Source organism: Macrobrachium nipponense, chromosome 4, assembly GCF_015104395.2.
Source record: "Macrobrachium nipponense isolate FS-2020 chromosome 4, ASM1510439v2, whole genome shotgun sequence".
In the NCBI taxonomy this organism is placed as follows: Eukaryota; Metazoa; Arthropoda; class Malacostraca; order Decapoda; family Palaemonidae; genus Macrobrachium; species Macrobrachium nipponense.
Genome location: NC_061100.1, coordinates 12,000,276 through 12,017,211, shown reverse-complemented (window position 1 = coordinate 12,017,211; position 16,936 = coordinate 12,000,276). Strand labels below are relative to the sequence as shown.

The window sequence follows — 16,936 nt, the reverse complement described above, 5'->3', positions numbered from 1 at the left end:
TTCTCAGTTGTGTCTGTTGAGAGTTCGAGTTGACCGAAAATTCGAGAAAGATGTTTGAGACTTGTCCGTGTTTTTTTTTTTTTTTTTTTTTTTTTTTTTTTTTTTTTTTTTTTTTTTTTTTTTTTTTTACCTCAGAAATTCGTACTAATCCAACTTGATTATTTTAGTTATTACGTAATAAATGTGAAGAGTTTGTCAAGTGGCCGTTCATTCAATTAAGGTCCTATGTTTAGATTTTAAAAATCGTATTTGTTATATGTATCGTTGAGAGTTCGCAACCTCTGAAATACCAAAGGCACCTAGAAGAAAGGCATGTATGAATGTGGTTGCTAGATTGATATTTTCAGATGGTTGAGAGCATCTCTCTTCAGCTGCCTCAAAAAATAATTCTGTCACCCTAGGTAATGTATGTAATCACACTGTTCAACTCCAAAACCATGATCTTCCATGAATAGGTTTACTTTTCCACGACGCTATGGAAAAGTACAGATCAGGAAATGGGTTCAGGACGGAAGCAAAGCACAGACTGTAAACAAACGAGCAAATGATGCCACTTCAGCTGCCTCCTCTTTGGTCGTCTATTGGCACAACTCGCAGTTATAACCGAAATTCGACCTTCCTCAATAGTGACGATAACGCGGCAATAATAATGAAGGCGAATGGTATACATCAAGTTTTGAATTCTACTCGATCACTTCCGTGGTGCCTTCTCTGAAACCTCTCACTAACCCATTCCACAATTGTATAGCGTCTTCTCTCTCTCTCTCTCTCTCTCTCTCTCTCTCTCTCTCTCTCTCTCTCTCTCGCTCTCTCCTCTGAAGCCCCTTTCTTCTAATTCTCGCTAGTAGTGTCCTCTTTCAATTTATTCAAAATTCCCCTATTCCTCCAAACTCTTGTCTTTCCTCCAGTTCGGTTAGAAGTTCAGACGGCCGAGTGAGGTGAGACACAACACGCGCACATACAGACATTCGTGCATATGTATATATACATATATATATATATATATATATATATTATATATAATATTATATTATATATATATATTAATATTTGTGTATTTATGGAAGGTAAGAGTGAGATGGAATATGTCTCAGCGCATTTATGTATCCATAAATATGTACATGCAGGAGTTTTCACATTTTTCTAAATCAATTATACAGTTATTGTAACCAGTAGTAAGCTAGTAGCGTTTCCTTTTCAAATGAATATGGTTTAAAGGCTTGCTTGGCCTTCCACCTCTCTCTCTCTCTCTCTCTCTCTCTCTCTCTCTCTCGTGTGTACATTGGCTCTACTATGTGAAGCAAGAAAACTCGTGAAGTCTTTTGATTTACTTAACACGTTTCCCCCATAAATATCAAGAGTGCGTGTTTGTGAATTTGTATGTACTAGTAATTACGTGTGGCGGTTAGAGAGACCAGTTCCGCTATAGCTTGCACTGTTTGTGATCGGCGTTTGTGCATGCCTGTTAGTATTCCTTTGTCTCTTCATAACTCTTGCCAATAACGTAATTTCTTCGGTATATTCAGCCTTGCTTTTTTTTGTAAGCTCATTGGCGACCGGAGAATTCATCTTGTCCTCTATATCGAAATTGTTTGTCGCAGTTATATTTTTTCTAATATAATATATATATATATATATATATATATATATATATATATATATATATATATATATATATATATAATACATAGACATGTATTTATACACACACACACACACATATATATATATATATATATATATCTATATATATATATATATATATATTATATATATATAGGATGATTTTGTCACTAATTCAAACTATATTTATCCTTTTATACTCGCGAATGTTAAGCCAAAAATAACCGTCTAACATCAGTTGCATTTTTTTTATGACCAGTCCTCGTACCTTGATCAGGGTACATCATTATATATACATATTTATATATATATATATATATATATATATGTTTATATAGGTATATATATATTTATATATATATATATTATATATATATATATATATATATATATATACATATATAATTTTATTTTTTTAGAATAACCCGTTTGCCTCAAATGGGTGGTGGCACTTTCTGTCGGGGGAAAGGATTTTGGGTTAAAAAAAAATTATAATTTATATATATACATATGTGTATAGATATATATATATATATATATATAATATATATACATACACTATATACTATATATATGTATATATACATATATATGTATATATATATATATATATATATATATATATATATATATATATATATATACACACTTTCACAAGTTCTTAATCTTTTTAATAACTAAACGGACACATGCTATTACTTATGGATATGAATGGAGTTCGTGTTTTCTTCCTTTGGCCTCATAAGTAGATAAGTGCTGTGATAGATTTACATTTTAACTTACATTAATAAGTAAGACATTCAAGCAAAGGTGTGTATTTTTTCATGTATCTCTCTCTCTCTCTCTCTCTCTCTCTCTCTCTCTCTCTCTCTCTCTCTCTCACATTTATATATATATTATATAACTATATATATATATGTGTGTGTGTGTATGTATGTATGTATGTATAGATGTGTGTGTATATATAAATTGGCGGAGTATGACCGAATGAGCGAAGGCAACACCATCTTTCATGTTCTGTAGAAGATGTTTTAAGTAATAAAGTTCGTGTTGATAACTTCATGTCATTTTAAAAACACCATTAACATGTTTATGATGTTTGACCTTTCATATTCATATGTATATTATTCATTGTTGATAGCAGTTTTAACATTAACCCATTCTTATCATAGTTCCGAATAACCTTAAGGGTTATTCAGTACCAGGTCGTCAGAACATACTTTTCATTAGTTAGTATTTTAGTCAGTAAGAGTCAATATCTTGTTGTTTAGTCCTCACACTTCATTCCTCTTCCTCCTCAGGGATCGACCAGGAAGCCGAACGACGTGGGAGGCAGCAGCCCCGACTTGGGGCTAAGGTCAACCTTGGAGGGGCGAGACCTAGGACGCGACACTCCGGTGGGTGGGCGTCTGACCCCGCCACACCCGCACGGGCCGAGCACGCCTTCAGTGGCTGCTTCGGCAGCAGCGGCGGCTGCCGTAGCAGCAGCCTCCACGCCCACATCCGCCCAGGGCCTGCACAACCTCATCATGGCTCCGGCGCTCCAGCAGATGTCGCACCTTCTTCATCAGCAGCTCATTAACCCGGCGCAGATCCAGTCGCTCATGCATCACCAGAGCGTTCTTTTGCACCAGCAGGTAAGGAGGAGGGACAGTTGCCTTCGTTCTTAGAAAATTATGATTTGAGCGATGAATGGGGAAGACTAGTGGCTTCCTCTTCACATAAAAAGACTTAAAAGAAACGTAAAGTTTCATCTCCGATTTGTTCACGTTCCACGTTTTGTCTACAGTTGGAAAAGAAGTTTTTTTCGTTTAGCTTTAGCTGGAAACGTAGTATATTTTATTCGTCGTCTTTAATATATATATATATATATATATATATATATATATATATATATATATATATATTATACAGTCGTGTCTAATGCGTCCAACTGCCTTATTGAATTAATTACCGCTAGAACAACTTACATGGTATCAAGTTACTCAGAGTCACCTTGCCTTTGCACGAAATGTGTGATAGCGAAGAATTGGGAACTGTTTTGGAACATAACTTGGGTGCAAACCTATGACTGAAATTGTATATGATTTATTTTTACTTAAGACGACAAGCGAAGTTTTAAGAAAAGAAATCAAGGCTGGAAATGTTGAAAGAATATTTTTATTTTTATATTCGTAACAAAATATCTTCAAATCCGTTCCTCTCCTGTGTGTTTATTCTTGAAGTACAGATATTCCCAACACCACTGAATTGTAAGAATGTACTTACTCCTCGAAAGAAACTGGATGAAACCGCTTAATTTGATTAGAAAGCCTTATACTCCCTTACTACTTAAACACGAATTCACACTTCAAACCCGCACCTGACTTAAGAGGGAACCGGAGAGAGATTTTTGAGAGCAAGTTAAGAAAAGCCGTAAACATTTTTCTGAACGTTTCAAAATGTTTGCTAATATTTAAAAAGAAATTCATCCATTCACTAATTAGCAACAATTTTTAAGAGATCATTATACAGGTTGTGTTTGTGTGTATATGTATGTATGTATGCATATATATATATATATATATATATATATATATACATACACACACACATACGTTCATACATACATACATGTATGTATGTATGTATGTATACGGTTATACATACATACGTGCATACAAAGAGAGAGAGAGAGAGAGAGAGAGAGAGAGAGAGAGAGAGAGAGAGAGAGAGAGAGCGAGCGTGTTATTTTACTGTGAATGGGCTATATAAATCGTAATTATTAGACAGGATGAATGAACGCATGTAATGATAACAGAATTTTCTGCAAGATTTTCAAAGATTGTTCATTGGTTTAGGTATGTAATCCCTTATTAACAATATACAAGACAGTTGTCTGAGCATCTTTAAATTCTGCCATAATCATAAACGAAATATAAAAGAATTGTTTTATGAAAAAGATCTCATCTATTGTATAACGATTCCTCACCTCTGAGACATTTTTACTGTAAATTGAAAACTTCAAATGTCAAGAACAGCAAGATTTTTACAAAAATAATAAATATACGAGAAGCAGTTCCTGTAATTTGTAAAAGAAAAATAAGAAATAAAAAATATATATTCGAAATCAATAATAATATTCTGATCATATGGAGTTTTTTCCTATTTTAGAATTCTTGGCAACAGCTAAGTAGGCTACGCACACTGGAGGACTAACGGCTATTTGTATTGACGTCTGCTTTTTCTTCTTTATTGTATATTGATGTCTCATTTTATATTATATGTAACGTTATTCTTTGCAACGGTCAGATATAGTGTGTGTGTTTGTGTGTGTTTTCATTGCAAAGCAATTATAATTTTTTCCTTTTAAATAATTTTTTTTAAATAATTTTGTTTTCAACTGTCAGTAGCCTTTATTTCTTTTTATGGGAATCCCTTATCATTCAGTTCTTTTTTTTCATTAATTTACTTTCTTTTTCATTTCCATTATCTCCTAATCATCCTCCTCCCTCGGGCGTTCGCTTCTTATCTGTATTTTGCTTTATCGCCTCTGTTCCCCCTTTATCACAAGGGAAGACCTCCTGTCAAAGATTTCCCCGGTGTTTCTGTTCCTTTATTTTTTCCCCTTCTTCCTCTTTCTTCTCCTCCTCCTCTTCCTCCTCCTCCTCCTCCTCCCCCTCCTCCTCAGTCTAGCTTACATGTGTATATATATATATATATAATTATATATATAATATATATATATATTATATAAGCGCGCGTGTGTGTGTGTATATATATACATATATATATATATATATATATATATATATATATATATATATACATATAAACATACATACATACATACACTCCTACTTTTACCATCTCCCCTCATATTAACCCCTACCTTTGCTTTATCTCCCTCCTCCTCTTACTCATTCTTTCCTTAGAGTTTCTCTCTCTCTCTCTCTCTCTCTCTCTCTCTCTCTCTCTCTCTCTCTCTCTCTCTCCCCTGTTTTGACTCCTCCTCCTCCAGCCCCCTCCGCCTTGTCTCGCTCCCTCCCAAGATGCCGGATTTTTCATCAAGGTGTTAATCTGTGTTTTCCGTTTTTTCGCGGAGTTGTTAATTCGTGTTTTCTGCGTGAGGCGTAGCTAGTCACAAACACTGTCTCATTTCCAGTCTTATTATTGCTCCCGAAGAGTCATACAGACGTAAGCCCTCCTTTTTCACCCGATGTGGCTGTTGCTGCTGCTGCTCTCGTCTCTCCCCTACCTGCTAATGCTATTACTCGAAAGGGCCACTCGCTTGACGCGACTGACAGCCGGGTATTCATACCTGCAAGGGAAAAGGAGAGGTGGCCTCAGTTTGGGACGGTGGGCGAGTTGTGTTCCGCTTTGATTGGGAATCATCGTGTACCTAATTGTAATAAAGTTAAAGTATATATATATATATATATATATATATATATATATATATATATATATATATATTTGAGGCGGCTAATGTTTTGGGGTATTTTTTATTGCACCGCGGTTTCATGCATGATCAAACAGTTATTGTGAATAGGTCAGTGATTGCTGTGTTGTTTTTCTCTGGGGCCACACGTACACGCGCACACACACACACACACACACACATATGTATGTATGAATGTGACTTTTTTTTTTTTTTTTTTTTGCAATGTTATGGGGCAGTGAAGAGTTTGACTGACAATAGTAAATTGAGCTCATTTCCATTACCTAGATCAAATACGCAGTTCAACTCTTGAGAAATTTACTTGATTTAGAGGACGTTTTGGAGGAAAGTCAAATTTCAACTAACCTCTCGGATTCAGAGAAAGAAAATAAAAGTTATATAAAGTTATAAAACTATATGAAATTATATAAAAATTATATAATCATCATGAACCTTTTTACATTTAGGTAGAAGGTAAAGAATGACTTGTGAGCTTTCAACTTCTGCAGTGTTAGTAGAGGAAACTTTCCATCAGCAATTGCAGCACAAATCGAGAATTCCCACAAATTGAAATCCTGTTTCGTGCCGAAGTTAATCTATGCGTCATGAATCAGACCTTGTTGTTACTAAAGGTTTCTTTACGTGTCTCAATGATAGGGAGCGCAATCGGATGCAACGAGACAGAATTTTCCATGCTGAAGAATTTTTTAAAATACCTTTGCTTTGATTTTTTCAAAATTCCAAGTGCTGAACATTTTTCCTTCTTAAAATTATTTTTGGAAAGTTATAGTTTCTTTGTGTAAAAATAGAGATGTTCATCTTGCCAGGTAAATGGAAAATATAGTTTTAGAGAATCTTTTTTTTTTTTTTAGATACTAAATAGGTGTTAAGAATTTTATACTCTTTTATTCCTTATTTCCTACATCCTACACTTTTACTCCACATTTATTCATGAAGAGATTAAAGTAACTCACCTGTAAATAGATATCAATATTTAGTTTAAAATACATACATATGTATCTATTAACAAATAAGGATTTATGAATTACGCAAAATGTTTTCTAACTTGAAAATCATTCGGGATGTTTTATTTTTACGAAATCAATTTGTCTATCAAACGTACCGTATATTTTTTGCAATAAATATCTTTTTGATTGCGCGCAACATGTGGATTTGATAACCTATGCCTTTCAAAATCTATTCATTAAGCGCCAGTGATGAAATGCTGACTCGGCTGGCAATTGTATTATTAATTCTGGTGTGAAAAGTACTCATGTTTGGTAAGGATATAACTAGTATTTTCGTGTTAATGTATTTATGTTAGCTTTATGCAAGGCTAGGTAGTAATGTCGTTTTCATGGTGGGAAAGTGCATTCGATATGGTATTTTGAAGAGGGGCAGTTTTTTTTTTTTTATGTACATACTGGTGTTTACAAAACTCTTCAGATCGAAAACCGTAAATTTAAAAAATAAATAATTCCTTCTCAAGTTCTTAAATTATATGATTTATCTTTTGATTTTGAATATATCTGACATACGCGAAAAACTTACGGTTATTTGTGAAATATCTGTTTAACCTGATACTTCAAATGAAGCATATTGACTAGTAAATTCATGATTACTTGTGAAGTAACATAGCTTTGTTTAGATTCAGCTCAGGATTTTTCAGTAACCTGTTGAATATCATAGACTTCCGGGCAAAATTCCCTCAAATGGCATATAAATTACCTCGTAATTGTAAAATATATTAGAAATTCTTATAAAAATTTGCAAATTTCAATATTTTACCAGTAGACGTACTACGTAAATGATACGTTGTCAGTATGCTTTGAGCCCACCTGTCCCTCTCAAGAAAAAGTCCTTATTAAGCTGTATTGAATCTAGAGTGCCATACTCAAGTTGCGACGAAGTTCACACAAATAAATCGATACATCCTATACCGCTCTAGTAGTGGAACGGAACCACGCATTTACCTGCGGTAGTGCATAATAAGTGTAGTGGTTTCACCTAACGTTGAAGAGATGGTCAAATAAGCGCGTGCACGCCTCTTAATACTTTCATGAAGTAAATGCTTATGCGCCAATACATGAAGCAGGTGACAGCTCGAGGTTCAACAGACATGCATATAAGCAGGTCACCAGGTACGCAGTTTCGTCACAGGTCTCACCAGGTACACAGGAGGTGCCTCAACGTGCACCAGCGGTGCGACTGCGACCCGTAATGACGCATTCCAAGAGGCCGACCTTGATACGACGCTCACAGCACCCACCATTGTCACCCTTGCCGAAACGTTGAACGATTGTTTTCGGTTTGCTTGGAATTGTCTTTTTTTTTTTTTTTTTTTTTTTTTTTTTTTTTTTTTTTTTTTTTTTTTTCTTTTTTTTTTTTTTTTTTTTTTTTTTTTTTTTCCACGCGGTACTCTGACCCGTCTTATTGCAGGTCATACCGATGCATTGATATGCTGTTTATGCTTCGAGAGAGAGGCAAGCGGGAGATAGATTTTTTTTATATGTGTGTGTTTTCTTTTTGCTTTCTGTTGAGGGACAGAGAGAGAGAGAATGGGTGATTTTGAAAAGGGGATGGAACGGAGAGGGGGAGGGGGGGAGGAGACCAGTGAGACCCTTCGAGTTGCCATGTTTATGTTTATTGAGTTGTTTTCGAGGAAGCGCCGCGGAGAAGGGAGGGTGCAGGGGGGCGGGGGGCCAGTCTGCAAGTAGGGATAAAATTGCCCCCCGAATTTTAGGACGGAGAGATAAAGTGGCGTTTTTTTTTTTTTTTTTTTTTTTTTTTTTTTTTTTCCTGGGAGGAATTAGCTGCTGGAATGCATGATAGGAAAGTGTCAAGGATGAAAACAGAAAACGCAAGAATTTTCGGGGGGAAGAAAAGGTGTTTGTGATTTTCCTTAGCCGAACAAGTAATGGTTGTTGGAACGCACACAAGTTTACTTGTTTTCCTCCGAGAAATTTATGTCACTGTATCTTGTTGTTGTTATGATCATGCACTTGTTTATATTCGGGCTCCACTTCCGTGCCGTGTGTGTGTGTGTGTATTGTATAATATATATATATATATATATATATATATATATATATATATATATATATGTATGTATGTCTTATGTATGTATATTTATTTATGTGTGTATGCATACACACACACACACACACACATATATATATATATATATATATATATATATATATATATATATATATATATTATATATTTGTGAACACCAAAACTTGCTAATTATTATAATCAGTTAAATCGACAAAGCTTATGTTTATTCATATACATTAAAAGTTTTATCGTGGGCGTAGTAAATAGTGGTCGTGTAAATGAATTTTTTAAGATGAGGCGTTGCCTGAAAAATAATAATGAAATAGCGAACGAAAAAAAAAATCCTTTCTGACATTTATTTGTTACTGCACTGCAAATTCAGAGCTTCACAATAACAATTAAAAAGAATTATTATTCCCAGTATGTCATAAATCGCGAATCATACTCTGCCTATAGTTTTCCAAAGTTATTTTGATTCGAACAAAAACAACATCATGTTCAGGGGCCCGCTGTGTGTTGACGGCTAAAAGCAGAAAATAATCACTGTTTATCATCGTGTTTTTTATTTCCCCCAAATGAATTTACAGCAAAGTTGTTTTTCATAATATATCTAATAAAAGCACACCTCATTGGATTGCTCTAACTTTCGTATAACAGTAAATAAATGTGTTGATTGCATGACACCATTATAATTTTTCCTTTTTTCCTCCTTTTTTTTTTTTTTTTTTTTTTTTTTTTTTTTTTTTTTTTTTTTGTGATTTATGCATTTTGAGGCCGTTGATGTTACATCAACATGTGGGGCAGGTTGTCTCCCAATAACAAGTTGTTTATGCATAGATTTATGACGGCAAACGCACATACATACGCACGTCCTCGCCCGGTAATGTATTATGCTCTCTTTTTTAGTATTTTTCGTCGCATTCTGAGGGTTGTAGGCTCCGGATCACAGTAAAAAGTATCTTCGGTGACGGTTTGATGTGCTACGTTTAAAGGAATGCAATTTGCTTGTGATAAGGGAGCATAAATGCTTGTTATCCGGTTATTTTTCTTTTGATGCTGGTTGGGTTGACTGAAGCCGAATAATGTTTCGCTCTCTCTCTCTCTCTCTCTCTCTCTCTCTCTCTCTCTTTTCTCTGACTGTTGTGTTACGGTATTTTTCTTTGACATATTAAAATTTCAAGAGTTTTTTTTCGTTGCTGAAATTGCATATTACTATCTTGTGAAATTATACCTCCGATCTCTCTCTCTCTCTCTCTCTCTCTCTCTCTCTCTCTCTCTCTCTCTCTCTCTCTCTCTCTCTCTCTCAAATGTAAATGCTAATGAGTAGCAGATGCCTTGCTGACGCTAGGAATGACGATTGCGCGAAAATTATAAAAAAGATTTTAAAAAAATGAAAATTACTTTCGATCATAAAATTGCACCATATTCGGGAATTCATTTCCTTTGTTTATCCCTGTGTTGATGTGTATTGTATTCGGGATCAATAGCAGACGATTCTCGTGCATGTGATATCCTTACATCGCTCCTTGGTTCAATAGGAACCCGCGTATTACTCCTGGCTCATATTTAATATGCGACACCGGTAGCGGTATCCGCGTTATACATGCGGCCCCTGTCGATTTCCTATGGCCTGGAAGGGTGGCTTTGGCTATTCAATGAATAATTGGGCCATCCAGTGAATAATGATGCGCATTCGATGGCATCATGATCATGGTATTATTCGATAGGTGTACTCACTCAGACTTTTTTTTTAAAGGTTGTTATTCACTTCATTTGGGCAGCGAGAAACGTTCTTGCTCGCTGGATCACCTCTTGATTGTGTGTATTTCGTTTTTCATAATTGGATTGCGTAGGTCATCAGCGAATGATGTGTTGATAAATGTCAACACAGTCGTATGAAAGGGCCTTTTTATTTAAAGACGGAAATAGAGAATAAGTGCAGTAGGAAAAATATTTACGGCCTAATTTTTTCCATATTTATGCCGAGAGCCTCTTTTTTATTTTTTTATTTTTTTTAGGTTCGCAGATTTTGTAATCGACTCGTCTGAACAAAATGTATCAGAAGAAGAGTTTAACTACTGATTGTAACTAGGCGTTGCAACACCAGTTCTCTCTCTCTCTCTCTCTCTCTCTCTCTCTCTCTCTCAAACCAAGTTTTAGCTTAGAATGCTCATAAGCGAGGCAGCGTAGTTTACCCTAGTTTATAAGCACTTGCGCGTGCGCGCGCACTCACGCGCATGTTATGATGTTACGACGCCAAATTCTCCTACTTACGCACACCTACATCCTACCACAAAATGACGATACGCATGTAGGAATTCTCGCCGAGACGTATTGGGAAGTAATAGGCGTTTTTACTTCCCTGTGACACCAGGGGACGGCGAGTGATATCGGAGCGAGACAGGCTCATTAATAAATTCTCAGGTGTTGTTATACGCGCGTGTCATTTCGAAATCCAGCTCTTGGCGAGAGCTATTTACGCGTATATGGCGCAATTAGTGTCTTGCTATTGGCGGAGGGGTGACTTGGCGAGTTGTTTTTGAAATATTCAGCCGGTGCGTTGGTAGGCTCTTTCGGAAGCCCATTATCGTTAAGGGGTAATTGCCTTTTGAAGGACGTCGATAAATTTGACTTGAAAAATCATGTTGTGGGATTATTGAAAGTTTTTCTTAATGTAGTGGCATTTGGTGATTGGCGGGGGATGCTCTTGGAGAGGGTAAGGGTAAGGGTGGGAGAGGGAAAGATGCTGGGGCGGGAGGGTGTTGGGGGGGGGGGGGGAAGGTTTAGAGAGAAAAAAAGAAGTATTATAATTGTAATTGCTAATGACGATTCCATTATTGTTACTCATATCATACTTCTCATTTTTGTCGCAAATTCATTTGAAATTTATATTGCCGCTGTCGTTACGCAGCGTGGAATTGTTGGCTTTCCTTTATTGTGTTATCGTTATCATAAATGCGTGGTTTTCCCTGTATTACAACGACCTTCCTATAAGGGTTGGCTTGTGTTCAAATTGCCTCTGCAAAGTTTCAATTCCTCCGCCTTTCATTCTCATCATTTGGAGGAATAAACTGTTGTATCCGAATAACCCTATAAAGGCCATTGGTACATTATCATTTTTATAACTAATGGCATATATATACGAATGTTGTGTGTTGACAGCGGAAGCTGCCTTGTTTGTTATGGATTCTTGTGGAGAAAATAGACGAAGAATAACTCATGATTCGGCTCACAACACTCTTTGATTGTTTTGCCCTCTTTGTCGGAGATCAAAAGATCACACACACACACACACACACACCCCCCCCCCCCCCCCCCCCCCCCCCCCCCCCCCCTCCCCCCCCCCCCCCGTCTGTTAGCGGTTTATGTTGTTCTCGTCTTGTTATTATCATTGTATCACTGGAAAAGCAAATCCACAGTAATATGTCTGATCTGTTATTTAACAGATCAGACATATTACTGTGGATTTGCTTTTCCATTTTATTTTATTGACTCATGTGATTGTGAGGTTTCTTTTATTGTATCACTGTTATCACTATTATTTACAAAGTTTCTCCTTAGAAGACGCCATAAGACAAACCCACAGTATAGAGTGGCGACATAATGAAAATATCTCTACCTCATTTCTAGTGAAGTGTTTCGTGCACCTTTTTTTTTCTTTTTTTCTATCTGAATTTTGTCTAGTTAGTTAATAGCCATATCATTTGTTTTTATATATATAAAAAAGACGGAAATACAGTCACTCAAGCGTGTTTGTTTTTGTTATTTTCAGATTACATTTACGGGGTTATATATATATATTATTATTATATATATACATATATATATATATATATGTGTGTGTGTGTGTGTGTGTGTGTGTGTGTGTGTGTGTGTGTAACTGTCAATTTTCAAATCGCTTTCGAACACACTCATAATATATATATATATATATATATATATATATATATATATATATATATATATATATATACTACTTCTTTTTTTCCAAATTTTTCCAATGCTAGGGCGCGCAGCAGGTGAGGTTTTGGGAGGGGTGGGGGGGGTGGGGATGGATGGAATAGGGGTAGAGGAGGTCCAGTGATGGGAGTAGGAGACATTCATCAAACCAGCCTATTGGCCACTTTTGTCTGTCGTTGCAATTGTTTGTCAATTTCCATTTGCATAACCCCGGTTTTGAAAAAGAGAAGCGTTCGAGTATGCAATGCATTTTGAATTGTCTGTATGTACTTTTTTTTTTTTTTTTTTTTTATTTTTTTTTTTTTTATTATTGTCTGGGTTGGGTGGTGGTGCAGTTATAGTTCGACCGCCACCACCTGCTCGTCGGGCCGTGTACGTATGTGTAGCTTCGTGTTATTCTAAATTAACTGGAATATCAGCAGGAATCTAAATTTTACTGTCGAATCATTTGGGAAGTCCTGTGATTAAGCTTTTGTATTTTGGATTGATTTTGTTTCGTGTATTCATTTATTTATTTTTTTAGAACAATTGGACATGAAAAAGGTTTTTCACAAAGTTTAAGTGATGCATGTTCGTCCTTTTTAATCCGTAATGTCATCGTGATATAACTTAGACATTAAAGAGGACATCTAATTAAGTTGTTAAAAAGTACTGTAAATTACTTGGTCCCTTTTTTTTTATCAATCACATTTCTCTTGATTTAATTGAGCAAGTTTTTGTATTTATTCTTAACCCGCTGACTTTACACGTGACATTTTTAACTGACGGACTTCCTGATCTATGATTTAGTGACTGACCAACTGAGCTTCCCGAATCGATAAAAGAAAATGATGCGGAAAGGACACTTCTAATTTATTTCTCTGAAATAGGGAAAGGTTTGTGGATTTGAAAACACACAGAAAAGGTAAAGAAGAGTTAAAAAACAAAACAATGATGGACTCTGATAGTTAACTTTATCATTATTATGCCATTCTCTTTCAATGTTAGGAATCTGACAGAAATGTAAGGTGAAACTTCTAGGTATAAGAAAGATGCATTGTTTTTATTTTAAATTATACTTATGTCAAAGTTTGATTTTTTTATTTCATATATATTAATCACTACTAAAGGACCTTTTAGTACTTATTATTATTATTATTATTATTATTATTATTATTATTATTATTATTATTATTATTATTATTTTATTATTATTATTATTATTATTTTCTTACGTGTCGATATCTCCTTCTCGTGTGTGTATGTGTGTGTTTGTGTTTGTGCGCACGCGCGCATGTGTGGTAGCCACGCTTCCCTACAAAAATTCCAGGAACATGAAATGGTTGGTGTTTTCGTTTTAGGAACGTTTCAAAAACTGTTAAGTTTACAAATGAGCGTCATTGCCAATATGTGGCCCATCGCCCGGCCATCCTAAAATCGTCATTTTCCGTCTTTATTGCCAAAAATGAAAATAATGGTAATAATTTAACTCTTATGCAGGACCCTCCCCTCCCCACCCTTCACCCTCTAAGCAAAACAAATTTGGGACTGAAAACAGTCATCATAAAATACCAATTAATTCGATAACAGCGGCGGCACCTCAGCAGGTCGGACCCGGTTGGAGAGAGGAGGAGGAGGTGGTGGCCCGCCTATATGCCCTTGTGGCGCGGAAATCGCCAGGGCGAAAACACGACAACCTGTTCTCCCGGTAAATCAAACTCTCATTAACCCATTCAGTGTCGGATTATTTCCTCTCTTTTTTTTTTTTTTGCCTACTTCTTTTTTTCTATTTCAGCCGGGACATGCCACTCCCATTACGATGGATGCGGGGGACTTTATTTCGAGAATTTATAGATATTGTGGATTGGTTTTCCTGTTGGGATTTCGTGGGTGGGGAGGGAGGGAGGGAGAGAGAGAGAGAGGGTGCTGGAGGAAGTGCGAGGGGAATCAGTTGACGTGAGGATTGGTAGGGGAGAGGCCGAGGATGACAGGTGAAGAGTAAAGGGAGGGAAGTAGACGTGTTGAATTTATTTTTTATTTTACATTTGAATTATACAACCGAGTATCGTGGAGAAGCTCACCTGATATATACGTACATCTTGCAACCTTAAAAGAACCCTGTTCCACCCTCCAACTCAGCGGGGCAGCTGCTCATTTCAGTATCAAAAGAGTTAAGCAAAGCTTATTAGCTTTTATCATTTTGAGCAAAAAGGACTTACTCTTTATTTTAAGAGTTACAGAATGGTGATTTGCGTGTAAGTTGTTGAATGTTGTTGCTCTAAAGAATCTTATCTTCGAACGTTCTGTTCCATGCTTCGACTGGATTTAACTTTTAAAGATATCACAGAATCATCTTGTAATAGAGACGTAGATCCGTAATTTGTAACGTGCGAACAAACGGTCGTGATGATTTATTTATTTATTTATCTATTTATTTGTTTATTTATTGAGTTATTTATTTATTTAATAAATATTTTTGGACGTCACCGGGGCGAGTAACGTATCCAGTTAAAAAAAATGATGCACGTCAACTAGCCTAAATAGAAAAATGTGTCGAAGCTTAACCACAAAGGAATTTTTTTCCACGCTGTATAGTACGTATAATTATGTGGTTGTATCTTTGCACTAACATTGCCAGACCATTAGAGACGTACAGTTAACTATGGGACGGAGGAAATAATCCAGCATAATATGAAGTGTATTAAAAAAAAAAAAAAAAAAAAAAACTTTCATTTTTAACTAGACATGACTTGTCCCTTTCGGCAGATTTTTACTCGAGGCATGGAAGTACAGGAGGTGAAAGGTAGTTCCGTAACCTATATGCACGTTATATATATTATATATATATATGATATATATAATATATATTACTCTATATATATTATTTATATATATATAGAGACTTCAGGAGGGTCCATGATACACATGTTGTTAAAAGGCCAAGTTTACTAACTAAAAAGAAAATTTTTTTTCGCACTAAAATCTCAGTGCATCATCAGTCTGTAAAAAGTAAAAGACACAATAAAATACATTATTAGCATAAAAGGAATTCACAATGCAATTAAAATTCACAAATTAAAACAATAAAAAGTATAAGCATAAAAAGCACGTAAAACAGAAAACAAAAAGAGACTACCCAAAACACCAACCGTCCATAAGCAGGAGAGAAGAGGGAATGACATACAATGGCATAGTTGTCGTCTGGCCTTGGATGCCATTGTATGTCATTCCCTCTTCTCTCCTGCTTATGGACGGTTGTTGTTTTGGTAGTCTCTTTTTGTTTTCTGTTTTATGTGCTTTTAATGCTTATACTCTTAATTGTTGTAACTTGTAAATTTTAATTGCATTGTGAATTCCTTTTATGCTAATAATGTATTTTATTGTTTCTTTTACTTTTCACAAACTGATGATGCACTGAGTCTTTGGTGCGAAACTTTTTTTTTTTTTTTTTTTTTTATAAATAAACTTGGCCTTTTAACAACATGTGTATCATGGACCCTCCTGAAGTCTATGTATCTTGCTGACTGGAATATTATTTATATATATATATATATATATATATATATATATATATATATATATATATATATATATATATATATATGTGTGTGTGTGTGTGTGTGTATATTATTATGTATGTATATGTGTATATATATATATATATATATATATATATATATATATATATATATATATATATATATATATATATATAATATATATATATATATATATATACCTGAAAGTCCCACAATCCAAAGCAAGACTGTAAACGTGAGGGAATTTTACTTGAGTTTTTCCGTACTGGTTTTGGTTGAAGTCGGGTGTTTTAGGCGAGAGCTATAACCAGGAATAATTTGTATTAGTAAACGTTTATTGTTTGGTATGTTTAAA

At 35.2% G+C, this 16,936-nt stretch overlaps 1 protein-coding gene across 22 annotated transcripts in view; it reads left to right on the top strand.

The window, feature by feature from the left end:
* LOC135210713 (forkhead box protein P1-like) overlaps positions 1-16,936 on the top strand; it is a 627,610-nt gene that overhangs the window by 522,360 nt on the left and 88,314 nt on the right. For all 22 annotated transcript variants that reach the window (XM_064243497.1, XM_064243492.1, XM_064243493.1 and 19 more), the window contains one exon: positions 2,925-3,260. In XM_064243497.1, coding sequence (XP_064099567.1) covers positions 2,925-3,260 — 336 coding nt within the window. The remainder of the gene's footprint in view (positions 1-2,924; positions 3,261-16,936) is intronic.